Source organism: Sarcophilus harrisii, chromosome 2 (assembly GCF_902635505.1).
Source record: "Sarcophilus harrisii chromosome 2, mSarHar1.11, whole genome shotgun sequence".
Taxonomy (NCBI): Eukaryota; Metazoa; Chordata; class Mammalia; order Dasyuromorphia; family Dasyuridae; genus Sarcophilus; species Sarcophilus harrisii.
The window spans coordinates 463482052-463496634 of NC_045427.1; the positions used below are offsets into that span (position 1 = coordinate 463482052).

At 32.5% G+C, this 14583-nt stretch overlaps 1 protein-coding gene across 6 annotated transcripts in view; it reads left to right on the forward strand.

The window, feature by feature from the left end:
• PHKB (phosphorylase kinase regulatory subunit beta) overlaps window positions 1–14583 on the forward strand; it is a 254816-nt gene that overhangs the window by 225017 nt on the left and 15216 nt on the right. For all 6 annotated transcript variants that reach the window (XM_031954432.1, XM_031954430.1, XM_031954428.1 and 3 more), the window contains one exon: window positions 14321–14455. In XM_031954432.1, coding sequence (XP_031810292.1) covers window positions 14321–14455 — 135 coding nt within the window. The remainder of the gene's footprint in view (window positions 1–14320; window positions 14456–14583) is intronic.

The window sequence follows — 14583 nt, forward strand, 5'->3', positions numbered from 1 at the left end:
ATTGCTGGTCATTCTAATTTCTGTCTTGCCACTGGACTTTGATGAATCTGAAAGAGAGAATGAGACTGATGACTGTGCAACTCTGTCTCATTAAATCCAGTTCACAAGTAAGTCAACACATCATTTGTGAGGTCATTGCCCCCCTAAGAAAATGAAGGATAAACAACAAGAATAACTCACTCTGTTGGCAAGATCAAATCTAGTAAGTTTAAACAGCTGTAAATTCATGCAAAATACTTTGAATTACACTTTATCACCATAGATACAATTTGATTCACTTCAAGAAGAGACAGAGAGAGTAAATTATTCTAACAATAATAGAGGGTAAAGTAGACATATATCCTGTAAAGTTTTCAGTGAGGAAGGGGAAGAAGTGAGTTAGAATTATGGTTCTTTTAAGACTTTACTGCTTTACCTTGCATGACTAAGTTTAAAACACTGAGCCTTGGGACCTCATCAGAAATTAAAAGTAGGCAAAGAAGGCTTTGTTGATGCTGAATCTTTTCTTCAAAAATCCTGCCTCCTTTTTGAGGGAGGTAATTTTGCACATGTACAGTAACACACTAGACTTTTTTTTTCCCAAGGAAGCTTTATTAATTATTTATATTACGTTAAAAGATTAATTGGGAAAAATGTATTTGTTGGGTGTGAACTATAATGCATTTTATTTTTTATCCTCTTCTTTGTTTTGTTTTGGTGGGAAAAGACATTACTATTCTCTCTCAGTATAGAACATAACCTTCATCCTTACACCCATTAAAATTTTTTCCTTGAAGATTTAGAGACATTTAAAATCACATTTAAAAACAGTAGGTTCCATCTTGATATATTTGAACCTGTTTATTTCATTCTTTTAAATTCTAACCTCTTGACCATAGTAGGATATTGAAGCTAAAAAAAATACTTTATTACCATAGTAAAACATTTCTTTGAGACAAGCTGTAAAGTATAAGTTACTATTCCAAGGTACATACTGTGTAATGAGTGTTATAATTAGGAGGTCCTCTGAAGGTATGAGTCATTCTACCAGATCCTTAAACAAAGCTTTATAGTCAAGGTTAACAGTTTTCCAAGATTTTATGATGCCATATTTTTTCAGTCCCTAGCAATTTTACCTTTATTGCTAATCCAACTTTTTGAGGCTTAATTTATGTCCTTTTATATCAGCCATACCCTCCTTTCTTGAATCACTAAATCTGACCTAAAGCTTCCCAGACTTCTTGGGAACAATATCTGTTTAGCATATTCCAAAAATAGTTTTCCTAGTGTTTTATTTCTTCTATTCAGTATTCAGTGTTTGCTTATCATGAGAAATATTGCTTCTTTCCATTAAATACCGTGCCACCAAAGACATAAATGTCAGTTTTGTAGCATATGATTTGGTATTTATCTATGGTAGAGAAACCTCATCATGGGAAAATTTACTGAAAGCCTTAAATTTTCATTATCCTGGAGTTCATCTTAGAATTAATTTTTTGCTTTATGTTCCCACTATTCAAGTAAACAGTAATGGCCTCTGACCCTCTTTTTTATGTATGTCCCTGAAATGTCTTTAGCATAGTTTAATGGTGGAGTCTGCTAATAATACTTGTAGCATTTGTAGGTGAATAACAGCCTGATTGTATGAATGCATAGATTTTTTTTAGATGGAGACAACTCATTCAAGTCAATGACATCAATTGAAGCAAAGGTCTATATGTAAATAGTTCCTATTTCTCTTAGTGCTTTGCATAGTTCTGGTGCTCCTTTGATCACAATCATCATGTATCCTAAAAATTCCTAAGTTTTCCCATCTTCCCCATTACTGCAACTCAAGGACTTCTAGCCTTTTCCTTATTCCCTGCAGTTGACGTCTCATATTTGTTACCTCTTCCCCAATCTCTCCCAGAAAATCATCTTGCTTTTTCTATTTCTAGTTCTAGTTCTTGGTACAGTGTTTATCACATAGTATTAATTTAATAAATGCTTTTTTTTCATTCACCCATTAAGCATAGAATCTCAGAGAATGATAGGGCCTTATAATTTATCCAGTAAACATATTTCTTGAATAGAAGTCTCTTCTATAGCATCCTTGATAAGTGGTCATCTAGTCTTTACTTAAAGGTCTCCAAAGACATAGGAGCATGGGATGACATGCACAAAATTTAAGTTTTTAGAAATCACAGAATCTGAGACTTCTAAAGATCCTCAAAGATCATTAAATCAAATTTATAGGTATCAAGATCCTCCTCTAAATCATTCTTAGAAAGTCTACTACCTCGTGAGATAGCTCACTCTAATTTTACAGAGCTCTAGATGATAGGAAGTTTTCTTCTTATCAAACCATAACCTCTCCCCGCAAACCAGCTTCTGTCTATTGCCTTTAGTTCTGTGTTCTGACGCTCAGCAGAATAAACTTATTCCTTCTTGCACATAACAGGTCACACTACTGTCATGTACTCCCTAAGTCTTCTATACTCAAGATTTAATGTCCCCAATTCCTTAAATGAATCTTCATGTGGCATGTTTTCTAGTCTCCTCTCCATACTAGTTGACAACTTCTGGAAGTGCTTCTGCTTATCTATGTTCTGTTTGAAATCTAGCAAACAAAATTGAATATGATACTATAGTTTGGATCTGAACAAGATAGAATAATTTGGAATTGTTACTTCCCAGAATAATCTGGATGTTATGTCTCTCACTGCAACATAGATTAGGACTTATTTTTTTGGCTGTGATATTCACATTAAATTGCCCACTGAAATCTCATGATCTTCTTCTATGAGGTGTCTTTTTAAAAGGCACTTACTCTTTGACTTTAGGCAAGTAATTTAACCTGTTTGATTCGGTTTCCTGAAAGTGCAAAGTGGGGATAATAATAGCATTGTAACATTTCACAGAGTTGTGTGAAGAGTAAAAAAAAATATTTTTAAAGTCCTTAGTATAGTGGCTGATACATAGACATTATTATATATAATATACTTATATATACTTTGACTAATTTTGTGGTAATATGTAGGCAAGATCAGAGAAAGGGATTAGAATCATGGTGATCACAGTTCAGGTAGAAGACAATGAAGGGGCAGAAGTGAAGTATGAAAAGAAATAGAAAAGGGAGAATATAAGCGATATTATGAAGGAAAATTTAATGAGAAATGAATAACTCAATAGCACAAAAAAGAAGAGTCAAGGAATAAACATACATGCAACACCTCATTTATAGGATTATTGGACTAGAAACAGCATAGGGGCCATCTTGTCCAAAATTTTTGCTTTAAAGAAAGAAGATAAATAAGTGAATAGCCTAGGGACACATAGCTGTGGGATGCAAAACTAGGATCTGAACTTGTTAACCTCTAACTCTAAATCCACTCCTCTCTTACATTGTACTACACACAGTGATCCTACCTCAAAGAGTTTATCCATATATAGTGTTGTTGAATTAAGGAAATTAGTTCTCTCCTTCTTTATAATAATTGTAGCATAAAAAACTGACAGTCAATCATTTTAATAATTCATTTGAGCCATTTGAACAATCTTTGGTAATGTAACAAAGGAAAACTCTAAAATTCCAGTTATAAAAATGCAATATAACAAAACTTGTCCTCTGAAGAAATACCAGATGAACTTCAATTTGCACAGATGCTAAGCTTCATCGTTTGTGCAATCATGATAATGTATCATGATAATGCAGAAGATAGAAACACACACAAAGAGAAGGAGTAGATCGTAGCACTTCTTTCTTTTCACTCATTTATGTGATGATGGAACATTTCAGACACAAAAGGATACCGGGGTCTGATTGCTTTGTAGTATTCGTCTCTTTGACACTTTAGATACAAAAAGAATTACATACTTTTAAAAAACACCTTTTTATCTGTTTATATAATTACTCTTTCTCTGGGAAACAGGTCCAGGTACTGCTTCCTATATACTTATAGTCCACTCTCAACAATTTAAACTTAATCATGTATTATTTCATATTTTTCTTTAATTTCATATATGTTTATTTTCTCTTTCCAACTTAGACTATAAACTCCTTGTGGAAAAGTTCCGTGCCTTTGTATTTTTCATGGCATATAGCACCTTCTTAGATATAGGAAATAAATTAGGTCTCCAGTAAATTAAAGTTGCTGTGAGATGAAAGAGTCTAAATCTGCCCCCACCATGACCAAAGAAATAGCTGTAAAAATGGAATTCCCGATGTTCTCCAAAGAAATAATTTCAATTTATTGATTCAATTTAGAAGTCCTTAAATCATTCCCTTGTATACTACAAGGATTACATTCTATTAACATTATGAAACATAAGAGATTTGGGGGGAACAAAATTAATTATCTTTGTAGAGTAACTATGAATGCCTTGATGCCTCAATGTTTTCAAAATCGTGTTACCTTCACAATGGATTTCTTCTTCATGTTCTTGTTCTGGCTCAGGCTCTCTATCACACTGATAAAATCTCATCCTCACTTCCCAATACGACATTGAGGGTCTAAATATGGTGTTCTGAATTTCATCATTGAAACAGCATGTCCATAGAAATGCCAGCAGACCTACTTCATTTTTCACAAATTTTTTTTTCTGTCTTCCCTCTATTTGACGTGACTTAGTTTAACCAGGTCTCACTTCCATTCACTGTTTGGAACTTTCTGCAGACTCATTTCCCCTTTTCACCACTTCTTAATGTTTATTGTTTGTTTGTTTTTGAGGTAATACTCTTCATTCTATGGCTATATCTACAAAACAAGCTGATATCAGCATGTTATTATGAATCTGTTTATCTTTTGTTGAATAAAAAATTGTTAAGGAGTTTGAAAGCAAGTACTAAGTAAGATATCTTGTAATTTTTCTAACGTCAGTATTACTTCAACTTGTTGACTAGGGAAGTATAAACAGTCTAGGAACTTGTTGTATACTCTAAGTCCCTGCAAATGGATCCTTTCTGGGTTAATATCAATAGACAACTTTTAGTGCATAAAGTATAGAGCACATATGAATTGCTATAATTGATTATGATATAACTAGGACTAAGAAATGGAATGCCAGAAACAGGAGATTAAATCTGCTGTTAACAACTGCCTTGACTCTCCTAACAGAAGTCCTTTGGTTCAATCCCCCAAAAAGGGGAGTTATAAAATGTAAAGTTGGAAGAAATCTTAGGGATCATCTAATTCAAATCAAGCATTATTTAGACAAGGAACCCCAGGCTTCTTGATTCCAAATCCTGTTTTCTTTCTACTACATCATGGTGCCTTCCCTCCTACCTACTAATTTAATTCTTTGGATGGCCTTTTTAGATTTTCATATTCTTTTTATCAGGGTATTTGATAAATATGTTATAATCTCTGATTTGAAATCTGTTCATCCAAATATGACAGTGGAGACCATAAAAATTTCCTTACAGACCTATTTTAAGCCCATTATATGTCAGTAAAGATAGGACATTTTCCCCACGTTATGAAATGTTACAAAACATACACATTATTTGATCACCTTTGTCCTGTATAAGAACTCAGGGACTCATTGTTATGGCTGATTGCATAAAACATAAGCCCTGAGTCTCAGACATTTACTAGCTGTATAACTGGGCAAAGCATTTAATCTCTCTTTGCTTTGGAGGCAGCTAGATAGCTCAGTGGATAGAGAACTGGACTGGAATCAACAAGATCTGACTTCAGATACTTACTAGCTATGTAACCTTGGAAAATCATGTAACTTCTATTTGCCTTAATTCACTAAAGAAGGAAATAGCAAAGGACTCTGATATTTTTACAAGAAAAACTCCATAGGAGTCACAAAGAATCAGACATAACTGAATAACAGCATCTTGGAAAAGGAAAATTTTATTTTTGTATTTTCCACATGAATCTATTAATTCTTCCTTTCATTGAATCCTTACCATCCATGCGCTTCCATTTCTGTTAGATTACTTAGTGCCTGATAATTTACTTACGATCATAATTATATGTATATGTGTGTGTGTGTGTGTATGTGTATATATATATATATATATATATATATAAACTACTTCTAAAAGTCACCTTGCAATTCCACTTGAATGATTTCAAAAATTGACTTTAAAATGGTGGCCAAATTATTCATGAACAGACTTCTGTGTAACTAAGTTTCTCATGAATTATTAAACTTAGTTTTTGCAGACAGTCCTATGCAGTCAGTCCTGTGCAAATTACTATGATTCTTTGATGATTAGAAATTGAGATTATTAGAAAGTAACATTTTTCTTACTCATAATTTTGTAGAGCATTTAAGAGTTACCTTAGTCTGTCTTTTCTGTAACAATCTCTCTTTCAGCAGGTAATTATTGATGAAAGGATTGCTTGCTTAGTCAGACTTGGACATTGCATCCTTCACAAAATACTAATAGTTGCCATTAGGAAATGATAAGTACAAATCCTTAAAACTGTAGTTTCATAGCAAAATATTTAACTTAATCATAATGCAATGAATCTTGTCTAGAATTTACCTTCAAAGAAAGACAGAGACAGAGACAGAGACAGAGAAATAGAGTAATGCCTTTATTTTAAATAGCCTCCCAAAAGTCTGCTTATTTATATTACCTACTCCCTATATCGCTTTTAAGCCAATAATTCTACTCCTATTCTTTTTTCCCCCAATGTTCTTCCAATGGATTCAGTTTCCTAAACTTTACCACCATCAAGCACTTCACTGAGCAAAATTAACCTTCTCACAGGAATAGTAGTCTAGACTGATAATGATTTGATTTGGTGTCTCATTATTGATTTGTATGCCAGCTTTCATGTTAAAAGAAATCAAGTCCTTGACAGGCCCATTACTGTAAAGGCCTCCAATCAACTGATTTCTCCCGCAGGTCTGTCACTCAGGTTTTAGTAGGAGATTCTTCTGAGGTTTATTTTATCAGCCATTTTCATCTCTACTTTAAGAATCACATGTAAGCAATCATGAAGCAGAAAAGCTTCATCCACTGATTCCCCAAACTCTGTGTGTGACTTACAGAGCTGACTCCTAGAAATGGTCATTCAGTATCATTATTATTTCACATTTCTGCTACTGAGAGTAATGAAGCCTCTTCTTCTTCTTCTTTTTTTTTTTTTTTTTTTGTTATTGTTTTTTTCTTCCTACTATGCCTTTATTTTTTATAATAGCTTTTTATTTTCAAAATAAATATGAAGGTATTTTTCACCATTCAACCTTGCAAAATCTTGTGTTCCAAATTTTTCTGCCTCCCTTCTCCTCACCCCTTTCTCCCAGACAGCAAGTAATCCAATATAGGTTAAACATGTGCAATTTTTCTAAACATTTCTCCACATTTATTATGTTGCACAAAAAAATCAGACCAAAAAAGGAAAAAAAAAGATGAGAAAGGAAAAAAAAAGAAAGCAAACTACAACAAAAAAAGGTGAAAATACTATGTATGATCCACATTCAATCACATTTAATTTTTATAGTTCTTTTTCGGGATGCAGATGGCTCTCTCCCTCATGTCTATTGGAACCGACCTGAATTACCTCATTGTTCAAAAGAGCCAACTCCATCAGAATTAATCATCACATAATCTTGTTGCTGCTGTGTATAATGTTCTCTTGGTTCTAACTCATTTCACTCAGCATCAGTTCATGTCAGTCTCTCCAGGCCTTTCTGAAACCATCCTGCTGATTGTTTCTTATAGAACAATAATATTCCATTACATTGATATATCATAATTTATGCAGTCATTTCTCAACTGATGGGCATCCATTCACTTTTCGGTTCCTTGCTACTACAAAAAAGGACTGCCACAAACATTTTTGCACACATGGGTATTTTCCCCTTTTTTATGATCATTATGAGATACGGACCCAGTAGAGATACTGCTGAATCAAAGGGTGTGCACAGTTTGATATCCTTTTGGGCATAGTTCCAAATTATTCATCAGAATAGTTGAAGCAGTTCACAACTTCACCAACCATGTAGCAGTGTCCCAGTTTTTCCATATCTCATTTGTCATTGTCTTTTCTTATCATCTTAGCCAATCTGAGAGGTATGTAGTAGTACCTCAAAGTTGTCTTTTTTGCATTTCTCTAATCAATAATGATTTAGAGCATTTTTCAAATGACTATAAATGGCTTTAATTTCTTCATCTGAAAATTATCTGTTCATCTCCTTTGACCATTTGTCAAATGGAAAATAGCTTGCAATCTTATAAATTTGAGTCAATTCTCAATATATTTTAGAAATGAGGCCTTTATCAGAGCCTTTGGATATAAATGTTTTTTCCCATTTTTCCATTCCCAAATTCCCTCCTTCTCCACAAATCTGAGAGGTAACTATTCTTTGTTCTCTTAATTTGCTTATAGTATCATCCTTTATGTTTACATCATTAACCCATTTCAGTCTTAACTTTTTTTTTTTTTTTTTTTTTGGATCTCTCTTTTTTTTTTTTTTTTTTTTTATTTAATAGCCTTTTATTTACAGGATATATACATAGGTAACTTTACAGCATTAACAATTGCCAAACCTCTTGTTCCAATTTTTCACCTCTTACCCCACCCCTCCCTAAATGTCAGGATGACCAGTAGATGTTAAAATATATTAAAATATAACTTAGATACACAATAAGTATACATGACAAAACATTATTTTTGCTGTACAAAAAGAATCAGACTCTGAATTATTGTACAATTAAGCTTGTGAAGGAAATCAAAAATGCAGGTGTGCATAACTATAGGGATTAGAATTCAATGTAATGGTTTTTAGTCATCTCCCAGAGTTCTTTTTCTGGGTATAGCTAGTTCAGTTCATTACTGCTCCATTAGAAATGATTTGGTTGATCTCGTTGCTGAGGATGGCCTGATCCATCAGAACTGGTCATCATCTAGTATTGTTGTAGAAGTATATAATGATCTCCTGGTCCTGCTCATTTCACTTAGCATCAGTTAGTGTAAGTCTCTCCAGGCCTTTCTGAAATCATCCTGTTGGTCATTTCTTACAGAACAGTAATATTCCATAATTATCATATACAATTTATTCAGCCATTCTCCAACTGATGGACATCCATTCAGTTTCCAGTTTCTACCACTACAAAAGGCTGCCACAAACATTCGTGACATACAGGTCCCTTTCCTTCTTTATAATCTCTTTGGGATATAATCCCAGTAGTAACACTGCTGGATCAAAGGGTATGCACAGTTTGATAACTTTTTGAGCATAGATCCAAACTACTCTCCAAAATGGTTGGATTCGTTCACAACTCCACCAACAATGAATCAGTCTTAACTTGATATAGGGTGTTGGTCAATGAGTAGCCATACTATTTTCCAATTTTCCAAGCATCCTAGCTTCCATCTTCTGCACATACTACTATTTTTCAATGTTGTTTGTAAAATATAGCAACTAGAGCTGTCACAGTACTTTGTTTATGGTCAGATCCAGAGTAGAATACAATGAAATTATCTCCTTATTCATTCTAAAGGTTCTCATTTCAATGCAGCCTAAGATAGTGTCCATTTTTCGACTTCCTCAGATTGATTACAATCCAAATATCTTTCATACTAATTATTTATCTCACCATACCCCTTCATCTTGTGCTTTTGAATGCAAGTATAAAACTTCAAGCCTAACTTTATTAAATTTTATTTTATTAATTTTGGCCACTTTTCCTATAGTCCATTGAAGTATTTATGGATCATTACTGTCATCCATTGTGTTAGCTCTCCTTCACAGCTTCATGCCACTGTCATCAATATTATTCAATATTGTATTGGAAATACTTGCAAAAGCAATAAGAGAAAAAAATAAATATAAGAAATCAGAATAGGAAGTGAGGTAATAAAACTTTTTTGCAGATGATATGATATGCTTTTCAAATTCTGAAGACTCAAATAAAATGTTAATTGGAAGAATGATTATAGCAAAGTAACAAAATATAAACTAAATCCACACAAATCATCATCATTCTTATATGCATTTTTTTATAGCTGTGCCATTCACTTACTTGGCTCTTTTCAATAACATGTTTCAGGCCAATTCCAATAGACTTGTGATAGAGAAAGCCATCTGCCTCCAGAGAGAATTATGGGAACTGAATGTGGATTACAACAGTATTTTCAGCTTTGTTGTTGTTGTTTTTTGCTTGCTTGTTTTTTCTTTCTCATTTTTTCCCTTTTGATTTGATTTTTCTTATGAACCCGTGATAAATGTGGAAATATATTTAGAAGAAGTGCACATTTTACCTATATTGGATTACTTGCTATCTAGGGAAAAGGGGAGGTGGGAAAGGAAGGAGAAAAATTTGGAATACAAGGTATTGCAAGGGGTGAATGTTCTTTGTGTGTATTTTGAAAAATAAAAGACTATTATTATTTTTAAAAAAATAAATTTAAAAATAGGTATACCATCCATGTTATAATCCAAGCTATTGATAACATTATAAATTAACAGTCTTTGAGGCAGGTATCTTTTCAGGAATAAGATTGTCATTTTTATGGTCAAGCAAAAATAAAAAAGAGAGAGATCATAATTGGAATTCTAAATTCATGTCAAGTTACCTTTTCTTCTTCCATGTTTTTGATATTCTTAAAATATCTATATTTTTGATCTTTAATATAAGAAAAAAAGAAGTATAATGATGAATGCATTCTAATTCTCTTTTAGTCATCAGCTCCAATGATAGAATGTAGGAGCCAGCCTTCCCTAACTGGTGCATAAAACTCTATCTGTCTAATCACATTACCTCTTTTTCAGTGTTCATATGAATCATATGAAGAAATCTGTTTTACAAATTTCCAGTAAAGCATTCTCCTGATCACTAAAAAATATTTGAAGTCTGCCTATTAGCTCTGCAGTTTTAGACATTTTGCAGAAAGTGTTGACTATTCTAGTTTACTGATAGTGTCAGACTTCCAGGTACTATATTTTATTTCTTGACTGGGGCATATGGAGAAAATTACATGTACATTTATCCTTGCCAAATCTCATAGCAAGAGAAATTTTTGACTGGCAAGTTTATTTCCTAAGTCTGTGAAGTAATACTAATGTACTTCTTTACACTTTTAAATCGGTGCTAAGAAATTCATTGTCCCCTAGTGAAGTCTTGATACTTAAGAAAGGCTGGTTTGGTCACAAGTATGTGACTGCCACTTTTTCATTTGATTATGGCAAGTAAAGCAAATTTCTGCTTTTCTAGGCAGATGAAATTCAGTTAAAAAAAAAAAAAGTGACCCATGGATCATCATCATTCTACCTGTCCTCCTCCTTTACTTTTAAAAATCCTTCTTTTACATTAAGTGCTCTCCCCCTAGAATTGTCTGCTCAATCTGAAAGTGTGACCTTGTCAGTAGGAGTGAGTACAAGTGGTTAGGCAGAGCCATTGCTACATATCTTTATTAATTGTTTCAAAAACTCCTAAAATAGTTTTGGTTATTGCATTTGTCTCTACTTAGGGATTCACTTTCTTCAGGCTTTTAAGTCTTGTTTAAGCACCTGGAATTCAATTGGAGACAATTTCGCTTTTTTTTTTTACTTCAAAATTTATTGTCAAATTATAGTTCTATCCTGTTTAAACATACTTTAGCCTCTTTTTAAAAAATTGATATTCAAATATTGATCAAATCCAAGTTCAGATGGAAGTGATTCCTTAAACAACAAAATGAAGAAACCTAATGAAAATGTGCCTAAGAGATATTTCCTTTAGATTGACAATTCTAAAGATTATGTGACTCTTCTCTGTTAGAAGTTTGGATATTTTATTATTCTGATAAATGTCAAATCCATTTATTATCATGTGGATGAAAATTATTATTCACAAAAATAACTCAAAAACATGCATTGCTAATTTTTCATCATTATATTTATTATTTATTATATAATTATAGATTATTACCATATATTTTTATAATATTAATATTTATAATTATAGATTATTTATTCAATAAGAAATCATTTTGTAGCTATTAAATGCAAGGCACAGTACTGAGCAATAAGGATACTGAGACAAAAATTTTAAAAATTAGTGTAAACTGATGAAGTTTTATAAATTGAAAAAAGAGAATTAAAATTTCTTGTTTCATGTCATCCACTTATGTGTGACAATAGCAATTGTCAAAGAGATATAATGAACCATTTTTAATCAATCAGTAATTAGTAGGAAGAATTTAAAAATAAAAATGGTAACCTATTTTTTTTAAATGGTGATTTCTAAAACTCTTTCAGTGGTGGCATTTGGATATTTAGTGAAGGCTCGAGGTAAGTATTGGTAAAGCCTTATTCCAAACTGTACTTAGGAAGATGAAGTGTAAATTAACTCAAAACTAACTGAAAAGTAATGAGAAAACTTCTCTTTCTTTAGTCTTAAAAGCAAAGATCAGGTGATTCAATTCACAGATTAGAGCCACTGAGTGGACAATTTCATTTCATGTACGGAGGAGTCATGGAAACAGTATCAGAGCTAATTCATAATCAACTTTAGCACAGAGGCATTTATACAACGATTTCCTTATACCTTTATATATTTGAAGAATACATCAATTAAATGTGGTAAGCAATAAAAAGGAACAACAAATGAAAAAGTCATTTGTCTTTGCTAGTCATGTGGATCTTATTCTTTCTTTCCCCTTCAGTTCTTTGAGGAAGTAATATATTTAATGTGTTTGTTATTATTGGTAAAATGGTAAGTCATACCTAATCAGAAAGTATTTGGGGTGCTCTACATCCCAGCTTCTTTCTAACCCCATGGGAGGCCTCATAACTGATTGTGGAGATCATAAATTTGTTAATTATCGGTAAATATTTGATTTTTTAATTTATATACCTATATACCTGAGGTCATGTAAAATTTTCTCATACTTAAAAGGATTCCAAGTAGAAAAAGCTTGAGAAGTCCTGTTCTACATGATTCATATTTCCTCCTTGCCCCCCTCCTTCTCTTTCTTAAAGATGTGTTCATTTCTTTCCTAAATATATTTCTTAAGCACATGTTCACTTAATTACTTTATTTTTTGCTTAAAAATAATTCATAGTCTTTAGAGCTATTGTCTTCATTTTTAGGAGGTATTGATTATTTTGTCCAAGGAAATATTATAGAACAAAGATTCTTATGCTATTTGGTCCCCGTATGCCCACTTCTTCTAAACTGTACTCTAGCTATCACTACTGTCCTGCTACATTAGATTTATATCATTTCCAGTAGTTTAAATAGCTTTGAGGGAAATATAAGTTCTTATGTAAGCCAGTGGTTGCATTAGAAACATGGATAGACAAAGGAAAAAGATATAATTCTTTTTAAAAATCTTTCTTTTTATTTTCCTTAAGCAGATTTTTTTCCCTTTCCTATTTATCATTTTTAACTTATTTTGTCAAGAAAAATATGACATATATAGGGAATAAATTTAATTCTTTGTTTTCTTGGGTAGATGTTCCTATATTTAGTAAGGGAGTAAAGTAGAAGGCTTAAGGAAAATTGTTTCATTTCTAGACGACCTAGTGTCACTGTTTATCTATAATTCATTACATAATGAAGCATTTAGGCAAAAAAATATATGCATGTGGCATAAAAGAGAGATTCTCCAGTTTACTCTTAATAGTTTATAGAATTTGACTTCCTTGAGGCAATATGGGATTCTGAGAGTTCTCTTTGCTTTATATACCTGATTTATCCAGATTTTCCCACTAAAATACGATAAAATGAAAGAAATGAAACTTCTAAGAATGTAATTCAGAGACCTTTCTAGAGTTAAACCGTAAAGTCATTTAAACATAAAATAATTAAATCCCTTTGTTCTTCTGAAACCTAGTAAAATATTTTTTCTAATATATCAGAATAACTAAGTCATATCTGATTCCATCCCTTTATTGCAAAGGCAAGCATTCTTTTTCTTGTTTCAATTTTTGTTCCCTGTTAATTTCTGCAGTGGAAGAGGAAATATGTGAAGCATGTGTGCCCTCCCTGGGAGAGGAACATTTACATCAATTTCATCTTGTGATCCATTTCCAAAATGAATTGTTCATGCACTGTTCATTTTTTTTGGTGCATGCCCAATGTATAAAATACAGTGTGACATCTATTTCTATATAAGTTTACAGTATATTTGTATATAATTAGTATATGCAATATATATAATAAAAAACTCCAAGTATTTACCTCATAACCCTGTTTTGTGCCCAAAACAGCATAAGCTAGAACAAACCCCTTTTCTAGAGATCTTGATAAAATTAATTATACTAACTATCCCAAAAGTCAATTTATGATTTTCCTGATATGCCTTTTAACAGTGCAGTGCTCTTTAGGTTATTCCCAAAGAACAATATGAAATGATTTTTTAAAATATAAGCCATTCTTAAAAATGCATTATTTATTATGTTTCAGGTGGATTATCCATGCTATGAAGTATGAGCTACAGATTCGTGGGGGGGACATGCCGGCCTTGGACTTATACCAACTGTCACCTAGTGAAGTTAAACAACTTCTCTTAGATATTCTCCAGCCTCAGCAGAATGGAAGGTAAAGAATAAAGTCAAGTTAACACACGTTTATTAAGCTCCTATTAAGCTCCTACTGTGTGTCAGGCACTGTGCTAAGCACTGAGGGTATAAAAAAGGAAAAAACAAACAATCCATGTTCTCAAGGAC